The 19,208-nt window shown below is 31.6% G+C and overlaps 1 protein-coding gene across 11 annotated transcripts in view; it reads left to right on the top strand.

The window, feature by feature from the left end:
* The first annotated feature begins 5,814 nt into the window (after positions 1-5,814).
* LOC143242994 (formin-binding protein 1-like) overlaps positions 5,815-19,208 on the top strand; it is a 59,074-nt gene continuing 45,680 nt past the window's right edge. For all 11 annotated transcript variants that reach the window (XM_076486646.1, XM_076486645.1, XM_076486638.1 and 8 more), the window contains exon 1: positions 5,815-6,212. In XM_076486646.1, coding sequence (XP_076342761.1) covers positions 6,189-6,212 — 24 coding nt within the window. In that variant the 5' untranslated portion in view covers positions 5,815-6,188. The remainder of the gene's footprint in view (positions 6,213-19,208) is intronic.

Raw genomic sequence — 19,208 nt, 5'->3', positions numbered from 1 at the left:
CGAGAACAACAACAAAGTATTGAAGACCACAAACGAAAAACGTTTCACAACACACAACTAAAATCGTACTGTTTTTTGCACTCCAGAAGATAACGCGAGACCATGTTGAAACATTAGGAGTGACTTTTATAACAGTTAATTGGCTTAAATAAACCTTTGGTTAAAAAATGTTGTTCATTTGAGAACTTCAGTATTTTGAATATAAACACAAGTTCCTTGAACTTTAATCTTTTAAATAAATAACAACAAAACCTGAGGAAAATTGCTGAGAGATCCGCTTTATTTCCAAGCCTTGACTGCCATTTAGTACCCAGGAAAAACTGTTGACAATACTACAAAAAATATACCATGTAATAAAAAGACTCATAGAAAATATATTTACAAACTTATATATCTCCTAATAAAAAACCTTTAAATTAGCTGGGCCAATAGTGACCTAACGTTAACATAACTGAATTGTGAAGCGCTACATTCACTTTGTTCTAAAAGTTCAGATGAAAACGTACACCGTACTTTGGGGGCCTAGGGTGCACAATAAAAGTGATTGTGAAATTCCGCCGTTTGATCAGAAAAAAATAACTGTAGGTACTGTTAGCTAACCGTCTTTCTTCTTGTCCGTCAGTTCAAAATTGTAAAGCCTTTCGAAAATTCTGAAGCAAACAAATGAATAGACTAACTAACTAAACCGGCTACAGAGGAATTTCGTGACAAGATGTTTCTGTACATTTCAATTACATGGTACAGCTTACTGAACTACGTTTACTCCTATGACATTTAATATTGTTACTCCCTGTCAGACCAAACATGCTCGTCCTTTCAGCCGTGAGGACGTTATAATTGTTCTGTCAATCCCACTATTCGTTGGTAAAAAGTAGCCCAGGAGTTGACGTTGAGTGATGATTACTAGCTGCCTTCCCTCTAGTCTTACATCGCTAAATTAGGGACGGTTAGTGTAGCTAGCTAGTCCTCGTGTGTCTTTGCGCGAAATTCAAATCAAACAAACCTATATCAGTTGTATTATATGCATTGTTGAAGTAGGCTAAATCAAATTAAGTTATAGCTTAGGCCTTTCTGGAGAAATAGACAAGAGGGGTGGAATGTCGCAGTTCTTTTAACACTGAAAGACTCAGTTTTTAACGTAATTCGTCAATTAAATTAGGTTAGTTTAGCTACGTAAGTGCTATATGTAATTCTTAATTTTGAATTGATGGATTAGAGGGAAGGAAATTAGCCAATACAACCACATTGTTTAGAAGAAAATTTGGAATATATTGCATTACAGGTGGAGTTAACTTATTTTTATAGATGTAAATATCGTGTAAGATTACTTTTTAATCTGTGAATAACATATACGTATATGTATATAAAACGAGGGGGAGGGAGAGGGGGGAGAGAAACGAGGTTGATTCCAAACCAATCAAGTGTTTTATACTGTAACTTGTTCCATGACTGTTTCACTAAATATATTACTTGATTTGACGTTTGACTGTGAGCTTCAAATATATCCACAAAACAATATAAAAATATAAATAATAACACAACGTCTCGTCTTGATCTAAACACCATCACTATTTACCATAAACTAAAAAAACAAAAACAAACAAATATATTTCCTAACTAAAAATATTTTGTTCGCATGTTCGTAGACAGACACATAGACATTTATAAACACTCCTAATCACTCTCCCAAACAATCCTTTTACCTCACAGCACACCAGCGCCCCCCCCCTCTCTCTCTCTATATATATATATATGTTGTTGTTTTTTTCTTCTTTAATTCCTCTTTGTATTTTCCCTCTTGGAATAGCTATGTATACATTGAACTTCTTTGATATTTTACGTAGCTTTAGATTCCTGTTGTAGGACTAAATTTATTTTCTTTGTTTTATATCAACAAAGATGAATGATCTTGTATTCGATACGACAGCCTTTTAACAGAATTTTAGGGAGGAATTTGGTGCCGTGTTTTATTGTTATTGACGTGCCTGTGACACTTAATCCTTCATTAACAGATCATGTAGTTCATAAATCTAACACATCTGCGATCGCGCTTTCTTCAAGAGGTGTTATTCTTACTGCTAGTTTTCAAAATGAGATTATAACCAATCCTACTAAGACTTTTAGTAATATTTGTGTAAACATTAAAATCCCTCTAGCAATCAAAACTTATATTCAGTAAGGTTTATTCACTTTTTTTACAGTTTTTCTTGGTTAGCAAATTACAGATAATTTTTTGTCACTGAGTCTAAAATTGGATTACTCGCGTTGTATTAACTTTTTTCCCAGTTTTCCGCCTACCGTTAAAATGTTTTTGCTTTGTTTTGTTTTGGAGTCAGTAGAAAATGCATAACATGAACTACTGATCGTCTAAATCATCTGTTTATGTAATATTAAAAAAAATATTCCAGTCACTGAGCTTAACGTTGGTAAAACAAAGTTTACTGATTATAGTGTATTTTTATAATAAACTACTTAAAAAAACCCTTTAAGGAATGAACATTTCATAAAGGACGATCTTAGGTAATGTTTCCCTTCTGTTTTTCTCCCTTTGTTATTAAATTATTAAAGATCTCATTAGATGCTAATTGCATAACCCTACTTTGTGAGAAGTAACAATTGACTCATCGATTGGTTGTTTGTTTTGAATTTCGCGTCAAACTACACGAGGGCTATCTGCGCTAGCCGTCCCTAATGTAGCAGAGTGAAGAGAGCTAGTTATCACCGCCCACGCTTGGGCTACTCTTCTACCAACGAATAGTGGGATTGACCGTAACATTATAACATCCTCACGGATGAAAGGACGAATATATTTGGTGCGACGAGGATTCGAACCCGCGATCCTCGCATTTGGAGTCGAACGCTTTAACACGCTTGGCCATGCCGGGCGTTGCGTCGTTGAACAGATTAAACACTTATCTCTTTAAATTTAAAGTCAAAAGAATTTGTATTATTATTTGTTTAATTCTACTGACACACATCCTGTTTTTGCTTATGATGATAGAACAAAAAACGAACATTAGACTTTTACTATAATGTGAATGTTTTTGAAAATCGCTGAAGTCAATAAGAAAGAAACTTTTCCTGTAACAGATTTCTAAGACATTTATATAACTTTTTAAGGATTATACAAATACATTATTACTGTGTACAAAGTCTGTGACAACGTTGTTGAGGCTTTTTAAACATGAACTCAGCATCACAAACCTCCAGCAGTTATGAAGTACATCATTAAAAGGTGCAACAAAGTCAGAGCTTTGTTATTTTCGTACGTCTCGCCATCTTGTGAGTATTCGGTAAATCATTCTGAAACTTCTAAATAAATAATACGCTTGCTTTTGTCAGTCTGGAACGTTTCTCGGAAATTTCTCGATCAAATGCAACAAAACTCATATTGTTAGAAAGGCTTTTGTCTGCGGAGTTTGGATTGTATATCGGCTTTTCCATTTAGAATCACCTTACCTGTTGTTATTTCTGCTTAGTCAAACTTTTTGTTGCAGTGAGTGTGGTACACGGTGGAACGATGTAGTTGCCATCACGTGATGACTGGATTCGATTTCCACTTTAGTTTTTATCTTTGCAAAGCATTTCACACAAACAACACTAAATCCGCATGTAATCTCTTAAAAAATGAGCAGTACACTAAATACAATTGCTGTAGGCTTTATTGACTTAGTTAGATCCTAACTATGCATATGTAGTTCATTCAAAACTGTTCGTGAACACGCATTTAGACGTTTCTGCATAATTAGCTAAGTTTGTCTTCCTTACAACTTTACATTTACTTGGTTTTGTAATAATTTAGCTTCGGTTTATTTCATAGACTGCTGTAAACATCGTTTAGCTACGTATTTTTTACTATGGGTTCAAGTATTTGTGAATTTCTTTGTTTAAGTTCGTAAAACAATTTGATACAGTGAACGCTCAAAACTGTATCATACTCTGTACGCTGTTATAAAAAATATTACTATACTTTATTATTTACTTTATACACGTGCCATGTAAAATTTAAAAAATGGATCAAGTTTTATCGTTTGTTTGTTTTGAATTTCGCACAAAGATACAAGAGGACTATCTGCGCCATCCGTCCCTAATTTAGCAGCTAGTCATCACCACCCACTGCCAACTTTTGGGCTACTCTTTTACCAACGAATAGCGGGATTGACAGCACATTAGAACTCACCCACGGTTGAAAGGGTGTGATAAGGATTCGAACCTTCGATCCTCAGATTACGAGTCAAGTGCCTGAACCACCTAGCGCTCTCGGATTTATCGATCTAACCGATAATGCCTGCAAGAAAGCTTACCTTAAATGACGTGTATAAAAATAATATAATAAATAAAATTGAAGTAAAGAGTATGAAAACTTCCACATACGTTTTGCTGGTTGTGGCTAGTAATAAATTAATATTTTTCTTATCCACTCTTTGTGAATAAGCCTTAATGTCACAAAATTGCATCTAAAATATCAATTTAAAAAGTAAATTTTCCACAGCTAACAAAAACGAAGAAACGATAGTAGTCATAAAACAATTGGATCTAATGCTCAAAATATCGTAGTAATAACTAAGAGACTGATATTGAGCTATTGTTTTAAATCGTACTCAAGCCTTTTTTTTCTTGTTTGTCCTTTTGAACAAAGTAGATTTGTAAAATATTTCACATAATACCATATTTAGACATATCAAGTTAAGTCACTTCCGTTCCCTTATATTTATTTCTCAACTCTACAAATATTTTGAAAAATCTTTTCACACATAAATCACTCAACGTTATAACTTTGACATTATCTGAAAAAAAATTTCGAGTTATAATAATACCAAGAGGTTCTAAGCAATAACATTATTCTTATAAGTTCTTATACGTTTGTTCAGTAGTCGATTAATAAAATTTTTGACCTTTTAGTGACTAGTCTATCTCAGAAACTACATTAGTTCCAACAAAATCAGTCATTTATAATCTAATCAAACAAATTACACCAAATATAGTCTTAAAGTATGGCTAAAAGTTATTGTTTCAATAGACAACAGGATATATTCTTAGTAGGTTTGCCGTATATAAATAAGTAAATTCGATAATGCATAGAAAATAATAAATTTTTGCAAATTTTTATGCGACTGTAAAGTTGGATGGAAATGTTTATATTAATTGCAATTTCGCTAAAGATCGTTAGCGCAGTTCACTTTGTCTTGTGTTGATATAAACAAAACAATTTAGTATCATTTGCTTAGTTTCGACATATGTTTTGCTTTAATTTATGAGTGTATACAAATAAAATTATAAAGTATATTCATTTTGAAATTACATAACTGAGAATATATTTTTGAGCGCATGCCAGAAGATTCAATTTTAGTCATTGTTTATAGTATGTAAGTTGATAAAATTGAAAAATTCACAATTTGTACTTATTTTTAAGTATAATGTTTATAGTAGTTTAACTTCTTTTAAGCAATACTTAGAAGATCGGTGACCTTAATCAAAAAATTATAAAGAAATTATCTGTATTTGTATATACGCATATATTAAAACACTGATGCATATATGATTTATTGTAGTGTAACTGGTATTCTAAAATATACTGTCACAAAAGTTCATAAATCTCAATAGATATGTAATTTGTTATAACTTTCGTTTTACGAAATGGGGAAGTGCCCCAAGTATTAAGTGGGTTTAAATACATTATCTGTCTCACTAATTTATGGATCCCTATTCTTTTATGTATTTGCTTATGTATTCTTTGGAATCATTTTCCACTGCAGATGCATCGCCCACACTCACACCTTGAACACACATATTAGGGCTAAGACGTCATTTCCCATGATACAATGCGAGTCGCCATCCATGTTGTAGTTAGGCTACTTGGAGTTTAACGTTGAATATCTAAGCGTGTTCTGCTAATATGGAATGCAAGAGAAATTGTATTTTGTGAATTGTATTTGTAAACTTACTTTCCATCTCGTGCTCTTTTAACGAAATTCCGTGAATGATGATATTATGCTGGACTCATTGATAACAATGATATAATATGTTATTTATTTTGTTATTTAAATGTTAATGAACCACATGATCAGAACATTTCTGCACCAGTTTACCTAGTGCCATAGTCATAGACGTAGTGGCATTTAGTCTACTTGATTTTCATTTTGGAAAGTTCGGCAGACTTAGGCCTAGGCGTATTCACCAATGAAATCATGAACTGGGGAGTGGAGTTGTGGGTGAGTGTTGCTGATTAATTAAACCTAATAATAACTACAATATAGAATAGTTACCGTAGGTGTGTAACAGATTTGTGAAGTATGCGTATAATACATGGTTCTTTGTTTTTCATTTATGTAGGGTTTTGATAAATTATACTTACAGGCTCATGTACTAAACTTAGTAGTAATGCTAATAGTAATAGTACAACGTTCAAGTATTATTATAGTAATATTAAAGATTATTGACTGTGCAGTGTGCTGTGATTGTAGAGAGTGTTTATTAATATTAGAACATTCACAGTTTCAACTATTTATAATTAGAAATTGCCAGGTCCAAACTATAACAAATGATGGAAATAAAATTCCAACTCGATAATATAACCTTCATACAAGAACTTAAAAGTTAGAAAAATGAACCAGGATAAACAAAATCATTTTATAAGTTATCACAAAATCTATTCAGTAATGTAACATTTTCAGACTTTCTTATTAATTATAACTCAAGATTTTTAAGCTGTATCAAATCTGAAACTCCAGATTCACAAATGTCTGACTTATTACTTGAAATCTTCAGTTCTGTCTTATTCTATACTTTTATTTTTTACCATATCATGAGGTTATAATAATTCAACATATGGATGATTATTGACCAAATTTATGGTTAGCCTATTTATGTAAAGTGGCAAGCAAACATAACCTTGGCTATTCTTAATGTATCTCAGTGCTACCCAATGCTAGTAATTTTGTTTTCCTATGAGTTTAAAATATATTCTATGCAAACTAGCATCATTCAGAAATCAAACAAAATATAAAAAACTAACAAAAAAAAGTTAAAACAACCTCAAACTTCTCCTTATTTATTGAATATTTACTTCAATTACCACTTACACTGATCTGTCATAATCTCTAACCAAAGAATAGCCCCTGTTTGAGTGAGACTGTAGTGATTAATTAATCTTGTTTCGTACACCAAGAATAATTGAAAAATTAATATGATTCGTAATAAAAATGTTGTTTATTAGATTTATTTATTAGTTAAACATGTAATCAATAATTGAAAATGCCATGCCTGTAGATTTGTTTATAATACTAACAGTAAAAGAATTTCTGTTGTACCTAAAATGAACTTTTACATTTTAATTTTATAAAATAAAGTTCACATCCACTATTTTCAGAACAAGAAGTTCATATGGAAACAAGTTTTGACACTTTCACTTGTTCTCTTCAGTTCAACTTTTCTTTGTGAGAGAAACTTCTACAGTTTATTTTATAATGGTCATACCATGTCTCTTGCTTGAGGACATGATGTCAGTTAGGGGATCAGTTTATAGTGACCTTCTGAAATGGTGAAGTTTGTTAGTTTTGGAACTAACAAACTTTCTACAGTTCTTCTTTTGATGTAATTTCTAGTTTGTTTCAGTTTGGCCAACTTCCAGTTAATTGTGATCTAAAATGCAAATGAAGAAGCTTCACCTACTGGAACATTCAAGAGTTACCAGTTAATGTTAATATTTTTTCATTGTCAGTAAGTTTTAGGACTACTGGCATAATTTGTAAGGAACTGTCATAAGTAATATGTATGGAACTTGGAAGTTTTGTTGGTCACTTACTAGTTTAAAACTTGTGTAGTTTAAGAGGTACACCTTCTGTATAGGCCCTTTTAAAAATGTTAAAACTACACGTCAACTTAATCTTTCTACCATCTTGTAATTTATTTATCATTTGTGAAAAAACAACCCAACAAGCTACACAGTTACAGTTATGACAGAAAGTGTTCGTACCCCTACGTCCCGAGTAGTTTTTTGCTCATAACTTAAAAAGTATCATGATTAGGCTAATAGATGTAAAATATATTATAAATATTATAGTAACACACATCTACATAAATTGTTATGTAAATTAAACGACAAATAAACTGTTTATAAACAAATAACCAAAAATAGGAGCAGCATAAAGTGTTTGTACATTTCAGAATGTGAGAAATAACTGATATTCCCGTAAAAATTTTGTTTAGTTTGGCGAAAAAACTACATTATACCACTCCAGAACTAGACACTGGGTTCATAATTATTGGAATTTAGCCAGCCAAAAATTTAGTGCTGTCTCCGTCATTATCTTCTTGGTCATCATGGCGAACAGGAAACAACTGTCCAGTGATTTAAAAACCGAATTATTGTAAAATACAAGTCTCATATGTCTCTTTCCGGTATTGCTATGCAACGTAATGTGCTGAAATATACTGTTCAAAGCATAATTGCCAAGTTTAAGCTTACAGGATCAACTGCTAACCTCCCTCGTTCCGGATGCCCCACCAAAATTCCAGAGAGAACCAAGAGGAAGGTTCTCAGAGAAGTTAGTAGGAACCCTTGTTTAACACGTAATGACATACAGAAACTGGTAAAGGAAATTGGGGTTGAAGTAAGCACTTCTACAGTTCTTCTGGGTTCAAAGCATGCTGTCCTCGTAGAACTCCATATTTAAAGCCTGTTCATTTAGAAGCACGATTGAGGTATGCAAGAAAGCATGTTGATAAACCCTTTACTTATTGGAAGAGTATTCTTTTGTCAGACGAGAATAAAATCGAGCTTTTCGGCCACAACGATGTTCGCTACATTTTTCGCAAGAAGGGGGAATGAAATCTTCCAAAGAACACCGTCCCTAGAGTTAAACATGGAGGTGGCTCTATCATGCTATAGGTTTCCTTCAGCTCTTCTGGTGTAGGCAGCTTTCACCTCATCAACGGAATCATGAAAAAAAGAAAAGTACATTGATATATTAATACAAAACATTGATATATTCGGCACTTATATCAAGAATGATGCTTGGAACTTGTGGTTTGGGTGTCGTTGGATCTTCCAGCACGACAGTGACCCTAAGCACATATCGAAATATGTGCAGTCATGGTTGCAGAGGAACAATATAAGTATTCTGGAGTGGCCATTGCAGTCACCCAATCTTAACCAAATTAAAAACGTTTGGCATGAGTTGAAGACCAGGGTTCATCAGCATCATCTGAAAAACTTGCAAGGGTTGGAGGCCTTCTGTAAAGAAGAATGGAAGAAAATACTAGTCAAGTACTATCAAACGATCATGGAGGACTATGAGGAGAGATTGTGCCAAGTAATTCACCTGAAAGGTTGCACAACTGACCATTAAAGTAGATGCACGAACACTTTCTGCCCTTCCTATGTATGGTTATTTGTTTATAAACAGTTTATTTGTCATTCAATTTACATAAAAATTTATGTAGATGTGTGTTAGTATAATATTTATAATATACTCTACTTTCATTATCCTAATCATGATACTTTTAAAGTTATGAGGAAAAAACTACTAATGATGCTGGGGTATGAACACTTTGTTGTAACTGTATATGCTTTGCTTTTGAAATCTCGGAGCATTCTGAATTTGTTATTACTTTTAGTCTTTGAAGTTATTTCATATTAAAAAATTGAATTTGAACTGTTATAACTTCATATAAATTTTTGATAGAGTAAAAGAGGAGTGTATAAACCCATCAAGAATGCCCCTTCCAGCTCCCAAGTATAACCAGCCCTTACTATTCATGTATTCATCCAATCTTTCCTTGAACTCAGTTTGAAGGTAGCTCATTACAAAAGCCAATCATCCTGTTTGAAAAGTAATACTGTCTAAACTTCATCTTACTCATACATTGGCAAAACTTGAATTTATGACCTGTCGTCCTATTGTTTTCACCACTAAACACAAAATAGGTTGATGGATATGTATCATCAATAAACATCTCAATCAGACCCCCTCTGACACTCCTTCTCTCTAGAGAAAACAAGCTTAGATATTTTAGTTTATCCTCTTGGGACAATCCCACCATCTCAGGCATCATTTTAGTGGCTCTTCTGTGAACCTTCACCAACAATTCAATGTCCTTCTTGAGGAAGGGAGCACAAAACTGTACGTAATACTCTGAATGAAGCCTTACAAGTGATCTGTACAGTAAAACAATAATATCTTTTGTTGTGTATTCAGTATTTCTATATGTAATATCCAAAATCTTACTAGCTCTATTTCTAGTTACAATACACTGTTTAGATGACTCAAGTGATTGTTTATCATAACACCAAGATCTTTTTTCTTCAACCATAATATTTAACACATTCCCATTTAAAGTGTAACAGTAATTTGTATTGTGGAAAACATATGTACTTTATATTTTGTATAGTTAAACATTATCTGCCATTTATTGGCCCAAATTATCTAAATATCCCTGTAAATCTGCAGCATCTTTGAAACAGTTAGCCACCTTAAAAGATCTTCATGTTATCTATATACTTCAAAATTTTGTAAGTCATCAGTATAAATCACAAACAGCAGAAGGCCCGGCACAGAGCTCTGAGGAAAATTGCTTGTTACTATGATTCAATCAGATATAATTCTATTTATAACTACTCTCTAATTTTTACTCTCCAGCTAATTATTTAATGAATTTAATAACAATTCCCCCATATTCACAGGTTTAATTTTTGTGACAATTTTTTTGTGAATCATCTCATAAAATGCTTTTTGAAAATCAAGATAAATCAAATCCACAATGTTTCCTTCATCAACTATTGCAGTAACATTCTCAGAGAATGTTGGAAGATATGTTAAAGAAGACCTTCCTGTATTTAAACCATGCTGGTTCTTTAACATTATATCACACTGCTTTAAGTGACTGTAATGCATCCTTAACGACACTCTTCAAAACTCTTCCAACTACTGATGTAAGACTAACTGACCTATAATTGACTGGACAATGTTTATCACCTCCTTTAAATATTGGACTAACATCAGCCAGCTTCCAATCTTCTACTACTTTTCCATTACTCAATGACCTATAAAGATATTAGCTAGCAGTTCACAACTCAAATCATTAAGTTCCTTTAAAATTCTACAATGAAAGTTGTTAGATCCATGGAACTTATCAATTTTGAGGTTTCCCAATTTTTCTCTTACAATTTCATAACTTAAGATATCTTTTACATCAGTATTCAACTCCATACATTAAGTGCTTTGATTAAAGCATAATACTTCTATCTTCCTTCATAAAAACTAAAGATAATATATAATTTAACAAGTTTATCATCTCATAATTCTTCTGATATCAGCTCTCCACTGTCATTTTTAAGAGGCTCTATCCCCATTCTTACACTTTACTTACCCATTATATACCTAAAGAATTCCTTAATGTTTATTTAACTTTCTCAGTTAACCCTATTTCATATAAAGATTTCCCTTTTTAACTTCCTTTTTAATCAGCCCTCTTGGTTTCCTATAATTTTCATGTCATTATTTCTTGTAAGTTTAAAATGTTTTGAGTTTGTTTTGTTTATTCCTGATATGATATCTTGAACCTTTACTAAACTTGTTCCCCTCCATTGTCCCCTTTTTTGGCTGTAGAGAATATTTGTTTTGTATATGTACCAATTTATTTTCCTAAATGCTTCCCACATCTGTTCAAGATCCCCTCCCAACTTTTTAGTCCAACTTGCAGAAACAAGTTAAAATCAATAATACTATAAAGTATGTATAATTTGGGACATATACAGTAAAGCAATATATTATTTAAAAAAATAGTTTTGATATAACGTATTAAAAATACATAAGCATAGAAAATGAACATATTATCATGCTTAGCCTGACAAAAAGAGTATTTTTGCAATAAAAGTAGCATAAATAGTTTAAAATATGTAGTGCTTGCAGTAAAAGGTTTCTAACCTTGCCAGTGGCTACTGACACTTTTAAAGAAAGTTTAAAAAAACTAGTGCTAATCCTAGTAATGCTGTTATATGATTAAATGAAGTGAACCAGTTTATTTTGATGCATTTATGGACAACTGGCTTTGAAATAGCTTCTTCCTGACTTTTTTATCAGTTACCTTTAGATACTGACACTATGTGAAGTAGAATTATAAACAGCCAGACCTGTTACAATATAATTGCTTTCACTTGCATTACATGTGAAATTTTCTTTATATACATGTTCTTGTTTCATACTTACGTTGTATAACATGGTTTTTATGTATTTTTTGATAGATTGTTTAAGTAGAGTATTCATGATGAATAAACTAGAATGGATGGCAACTGTATGTTGGAAACAGGATGACATTTCAAAAGTCTTCCAAGTTTTCCTCCAAGAAATGTTATTATTTATGTTTGGGATTTTAAGAGTTTATGCTATTTTTTTCATATTGACATTTATCATCCAGATATTTATCAAATATTCCCTTAAGCTCTTTAAATTAACTAAATCCACCATGTTTTATATCAACCCAGTTCCAAAACTAACTACCTGTTAGAGAATAAAACTGTTTTATCTGAAGGTGACTCACACCATGGCATAATTTATATTTGTGGACCCTGGTCTTACCATTTTTACCATTAAGTATGAAAAAAGATGGTGCATCAAAATTATCAGTTCCTTTAACAATCTTAAATACTTTAAACAAATTTTCTCTAAAGCCAGGTTTAAAAGTATTTCTGTTTGCTGTAATTCAACCAACTAAAAAATTTGTTTGACATTGTGACCTGTGAATTTTTATTTTTCTTAGTTTATGCTGATATAACAAGATCTGCTGATTTTAAAATTCGCTATTGCCATGTTATGGTAAGAAAATTTCTTATTGGAAATTCACATGGCCTGTGATAATGTGGGAGGGTATCACCTGATTACCAATTGACAGCTCAGTGCTGATTGGCCATTGCCGTGAGGTTTGATTACATGGCTTCTGTGATCCTCAGGACCCTTCTCGCTAATTTAAATATATGACATAACAGGTGAGAATTTACTTTTAATGAGTGAATACAGATTGAAGATTAGGATGAGTTGGAAACTTACTGATGCAGAGGGAGGGAAGTGCTTGTAGATTTACTTGGTGAATAAGATAAGAAAGAAAAGTGAACCATAAAATTGTTTGCAAAAGTCAATTCAACTTTGCCAGTTGAGGTTGGCATCAACCAGAAAGTATATGCTGTGAAAGGATTTGAAATTTCTGTAATTTTCTTCATGGAATAAATGTTAATAGTAATGATATTTATGGTTTAACTCATTACATTTGGGTGATAATGGAACTAATGGTATTTTCAAGATCATTTTTGCCAACCAATCTGAAAAAAAATGTTTACCTACTTAACTACATTTATGGCTACAGCTAACAAAAATTCTTTTAAGTCTGGCATAACTCTTTTTGTTTTTTTAAGAGACAATAATTTCAAGGATTTTAACCTTATCTTCATGTGACAACTCTTCTATCCCAGATGTTATCATAGTAACCTTTCTCTGAAGCCTTTCCAACAGTACCCTTCCTAAGGTAAGGAACCCAAGAATGAACAAAATACTGCAAATGTCACCTAACCAAGTAACTATACAATAAAATTTTCAGGCTTGTATTTAATATTTTTATTGTTGCACCCCAAAATCATATTTGCCTTCACACTGTTATACTAGGGATACACGTTCTTTAAGCATTCATTTATGTGTGCTCATGACACACTTATGGATTTTCAACTAGTTGATATTCCTGACACCCATTTGAAGTACATAATGACTTTAGTATACTGTGTGGGTGTGTGCATTAAGTATAGGTGTTGTACTTCATACTTGTGTGTATGTGAGTGAAGTCAAGAGTCTAGATGAAATATTACTGTGTTGTCCTTGCTCTATAAAAATCTAATGCAATTTAAGAATATTTGTATTCACACATTACAAGTGACTGCTAATTTTTGTTTATTTATATTTTCACCACTCTGTGAACAAAATGACTGATTTTCATCTGGTGGTAATAAAGGAGATTTTACTATTTTTAGTCGAAGTAAATCACTAAAAGCTAAAGATCTTGGACATATGCCAACAAAATGTAAGATTGGTCCAAGTGGTGAGAAACAAAATTCAAATTGTGCAGTGAAAAGGGAAAATGCAATGATTCATTTTACAACTGTGATGTTCATAATTATCCACACTTTATTTGTATCCATACCTCACACTGAACCCCCACAAAAATATTGGTGTATTGATCACATGACATCTGTCTGATGATAGATACATATTCATATTAATTTTTTGTTATGTTCTTTAGATAAAATTTTGTTTCTGCAGTTTTTATGAAAAATTTATTGATACATATGTGCACATATCTACATCATTTGACCTCCATTAATTTTTCTTTTAAGCTGGTGACACACGTGTATCTTAAATATAAAAAGAAAAGAAATTAAAAATAACATTTTTTAATTTTTACAGTTGTTTCAATTGAAAATGTAAGAATATTACATTATAACATCTATCGCACCTGCCATGGTTGACACTAAGTGTTAAGAGATTGATTGACCATAACACTGAGATTCTTTTCTTCCAAACACTGTTATTCTCATCAAGATTACAATTACAATTGAGATTTTGATGTCCTACTAACATTACCTTGCATTTATTAACATCTGTTTTATTGATATAACATTGAATTACAATCTCAATCAATAAGAACTTTAAGAAAAAAAGTTTAATTAATTATAGTCAGTGCTGATACCAGTTTGAATTTTAGTTTCACTGTAATTAGGTAGCTTGCTCTAATTGGAAGTTAATGGCATATTTAGTTTTGCAGGGAACATTTTTATCACTATTTTGGTGTTTCTTTTTAAGATTTGGGCAGTTTATACGAGTGACTGAATAAGTTGTTCCATTATCTTACACTCCTTTTCATATCAGTACTCTAACCCAGATACTATGAGTACAAAAAAACCCAATCAAAGTAAGTCAGCCAGATCAGAACATAAAAATAACTATTCGTTAATGAAGTTGATTCTATGTAACAAATCAGTGATGATGTTAAATATTATAAGACAATTTACAAGGAAACGGAAACCTCTAACGATTTATGTACATTGTAATTTTGGTACTTTTGTTATTAAAAAACATGTTTGGGGTTGATTCTTATAGTAAGTTTGCCACTCCAAATATCAAAGGAGAAGATATTCAACTAAGTGTTGAATTAAAAATGTCAGCAGTATCTTACCAATGTCTGGAGCAAAAATATTAGTACTATCTTATAAGAAAATATATTTATCTTGACCTACACTCAATCAAGCTGTGAACCAGAGTGTTCTATAACACATTCTTTGTTTTTGTAGATTTATTAAAAATGACGTAGTGTTTATAAGATTAGTAGATGGTGTTCCAAATAATATTGGAAGGTGGAAAAATTTAAGACTTCAGATTTAATGATTGTATAAGTCAAAATTGTAATATGAAATTTATATTTATATTTTGTTATTAAAGATTACAAAAATAGTTATTGTGCAGACCAAAATAAGCATCATGCTGGGTGGAAAATTTTCTCTGGCATTAATGTTGGAACATGAGAATAATTTTGTGACTTAAAGTTTAAATGCAAAGAAAATAAATTGATGAAAATATACAAGATTGGTGTTGGATGGTCCTGTATAGCAAAGAGTAAAAAAAAAAAAAAATTGCATCTATCACCACCACAAATAGATCACACACAAAAGTACTATCAGAAAAGTTTTATTTGCTAATTAACAAAAAAAACAAACTTGAAGTTCATTGTATAGTTGAGTGAACAAAATAATTCAACTTTGAGCAATTGAAGTATGTTGTAAAACTTGTTTGAAATAATTGAGAATTTTTAATAAGTTTTTTTGTTATTCATTATTAAATTTAGTCTTAGATTTTTATGTTCATTCAAAATCTGTTTCACCATGGATTAAGTTAACACATGCATAACTATGTGAAAAGGAATTTTTAAAGATTATCTGTTTATTGTTATTTGAAATATATATCTTAGTTACTAATGTTTATGTAATTCACAGTATGTTCAAAATTTAATACTAAATGCAATACATTATAAGTATCTGATAAATTTTCTTCTAACAACAGTTTGTTTTTTCTATGTTTTATAACTTGTGATTTTGAGTTACACAAGTACAAATGGAAATTCTGCTACAAATTATAAAAGAAAATGATGAATCAAGGATATAAATAGTCTTAATACTACCAGCTCCAATTAATAATTGATGCTTGTCTTAAAAAATCAAAATATTAGCTGTGAGCTTGAGAATCTTGTAAGTAAATAAATTACTTACAAAATGGAATTCTAATTTTGTATTGCTAACATAGTATATAATTATTCCACTTTTAATTCATGTATAACTGAAATATTTAAATTTCTTTAGAAACTCCAATATTTCAGTTTATGTAAGAAAATACATCAGTTTAAGTCATGAAAAAATATAATTAACATCCCTGCCTGTTTCCTTTTTACAACTGCTTTCCCTCCACTTTTTTGGAAATTTTTCTTCCCTTGTTTTGAATTATCATTTTTCAGTCATATAGAGAAAACTTCTAAATAAAAAAAAATGAAATGAACACAGTTGTTTCTTTTTGCCCCTTTTCATTATTTGTCATTAATCCTATATCATTTTATTGAAACAAAGAAGAATTCTGTTTGACATGAACTCTTTGAAAACAAGCAACAATTGTAAAAAAAAAAGGTCCAAACTTTTTTCTAAAGAGGTCAGTTGAAGAAAAAATTATCTCTTCCTTCTCAAAATTCCAGATCTAAGCATTTTTCCTTTATCACATGGTATTGTAATTATTGTTTTTGCATTAAATTAATGTGTTTCTTAAATGATCTAAGCAGTGTGTTGTTTCTGTAGCAGTGGTGTGTTCTAGGTGTTACTCCTGCAGTAAACCTTGAATAAGTCATCAAAACCAGGACACGCTTATTATTGGTAGAATCTTGTTTATTTTCTTCAAAATGTGACAACTTTACAATATATATCTGATAACTTATCACTTCTGTCAATACCTAATAAACTAGTTAGTAGCCAAAATGCAAATTTTTTTATTGTACACACATAAATGAAGTGCTTCAGTTACTGTCTTGCACGTTTAGATGCTGAGATGCTGTAAAGAAATAAGCTCACTATCTTGTACTTTGGATAAATGTAGAATTAGCTGTCAGATTTTATGTGCAAGATAAAATGCCAAGGTAACACAATGGTACTCGGAAATTATGACCATAGAAAACTGTGCACTGTTTTTATAAAAATGAAATGTTTTAGCACTGCTACACCTTACTATTAAGTATAAGATAGATTTAGAATAATAGAAATGACTTTTTTAACTTTAAAACTAATATTTTTGAAACATTTTTCTAAGCTACACATGCACTGAATTACTTGTAGGTTTGTGGCTGCTTTTTTTAAAGGGTCCCCAATAACAAGTTGCATACCAGAGATAAACAAAAATACTGTTATTATTATAATCAGTCCTACTAGCTACTATTGGGGGTTTGTCATGTATTTTATATAGAAAATGATTTCTTTTTCATTTTTGTGGTCAGTGTTGTAAGAGAAAGACATAAAATGGCCAAACATGATGCAGTATGTAGGCCTCACTGGAACTGAATGATATAAAAACAAGTTAGTAAAATGAGTTAATGATGAGATTTAGGTGTTTGTTTTAAACAAGATTGAAATACTGAAGTAAGCTTAACATTCTTCTAGAAGAACCATGTATGGAGGTGAATAGTAATACATTTGAGAATAAACTAAACAGTAGTATTCACTAAAATAATTATGTTCAGACCACTTCATTATTACTTTTTATATAGGTTTTTTTTCAGTTTGTTCATAAATCTGTTAGTGCCTCTAATAACAGTAGTTGGTTATCATCGAATAAAACTTAAACATTCTAAGAAGACCAGTAAATGTTTTTTTTTGCTTTTTTATTTATGTAAAACTGAAGTTGATATGGTTAGAATTACATTACAAGAACATCCAAAAGAAATGTAACAACACAATCATAAACCTAATCTTGTTTATTGTCTTTTGGACAGAGCCAACAAAATGTCCCTCAGTGGGACAGCAATAAGTCTTTGGACTTACAATGCTACAATCAGGGATTCAGTTTCCTTCGATGGACACAGCAGATTGCCCGATGTAGCTTTGGTAAAAGTAACACACATGTGCCTGCAAAGTGTGTTCTTACCATCAATCTTAGCACAGTGAAAGTAATTTCCTTCAAAATATTTTACAAAGGAACAGTTACCCAGACAACTTGCTACAGAAAGGAAATAAACTCTTTGGAAGGACACTTATGATTCTTGTTTGTGATTAATTAGTCCTTGCATCCTGTTAAAAGTTATTTTCCATACATTGGTGTTCAAGTGTTACTAATGATTTGTAGAAGTAGTTCATGGCGAAGTGTTTTTCTTTCTCGCAATAAAATGTTACACAATAGTTCATCAAAGCAGTTACGAGTTCTGGCATGTTTGGGGAAATTCTCTTGTTTTGATGTTCGTAATTCGTGAAGTATCCATTTACGCATGAAGTATCCCCGGGAAAACGTTGTTACACTCTGTTTTTCGCTTCGTTTAACATAACAAAATTAAATAATACCATCAACCATCCGTTGTAAACCACCAAGAAATAGTCGCCATTCACGAGTCAGTTGGGCAGTTTTAACACATTGTAATCATTGCATTGTGGGGTGTGCATGAGTGGAGCTTTTAGAATTTTTTTTTATTAGTATAAATATTTGGGAAACAGAGTTTCATCTTGAACTGATGATACAAGCACTTGTGATTACACGGTGAATTGCAGTTTACGACCGAGTTAGAACATTGGGAACTGTAACAAAAATATTTTGGATCCGAAATCAGAAGAACGAGGACTACTCTGAGCTATTGTAATTTATAAACAGACTGGGAGAGTACAAGTATAAATAATCTGTAGTTCCATCAGTTGTCAACACAATCAGTAACTCTTTTTTAACAACAACAAAAACTTTTTAACGACCGATTATTATTTTCTAAATGTTTGAGCTGCTACGTCAATAAACTGACAACGTATAATTGATTGTTTGTTTGTTTTGAATTTTGCGCAAAGTTACACGAGGCTTTCTCCGCTAGCTGCCCCTAATTTAGTAGTATAAGGCTAGGGGGAAGGCAGCTAGTCATCAACCACCCACCGCCAACTTTTAGGC

The sequence above is a fragment of the Tachypleus tridentatus genome, chromosome 2 (assembly GCF_004210375.1).
Source record: "Tachypleus tridentatus isolate NWPU-2018 chromosome 2, ASM421037v1, whole genome shotgun sequence".
In the NCBI taxonomy this organism is placed as follows: domain Eukaryota; kingdom Metazoa; phylum Arthropoda; class Merostomata; order Xiphosura; family Limulidae; genus Tachypleus; species Tachypleus tridentatus.
Note: the sequence above shows the minus strand (reverse complement) of the source record. Positions and strands in the feature narration are given on the sequence as shown.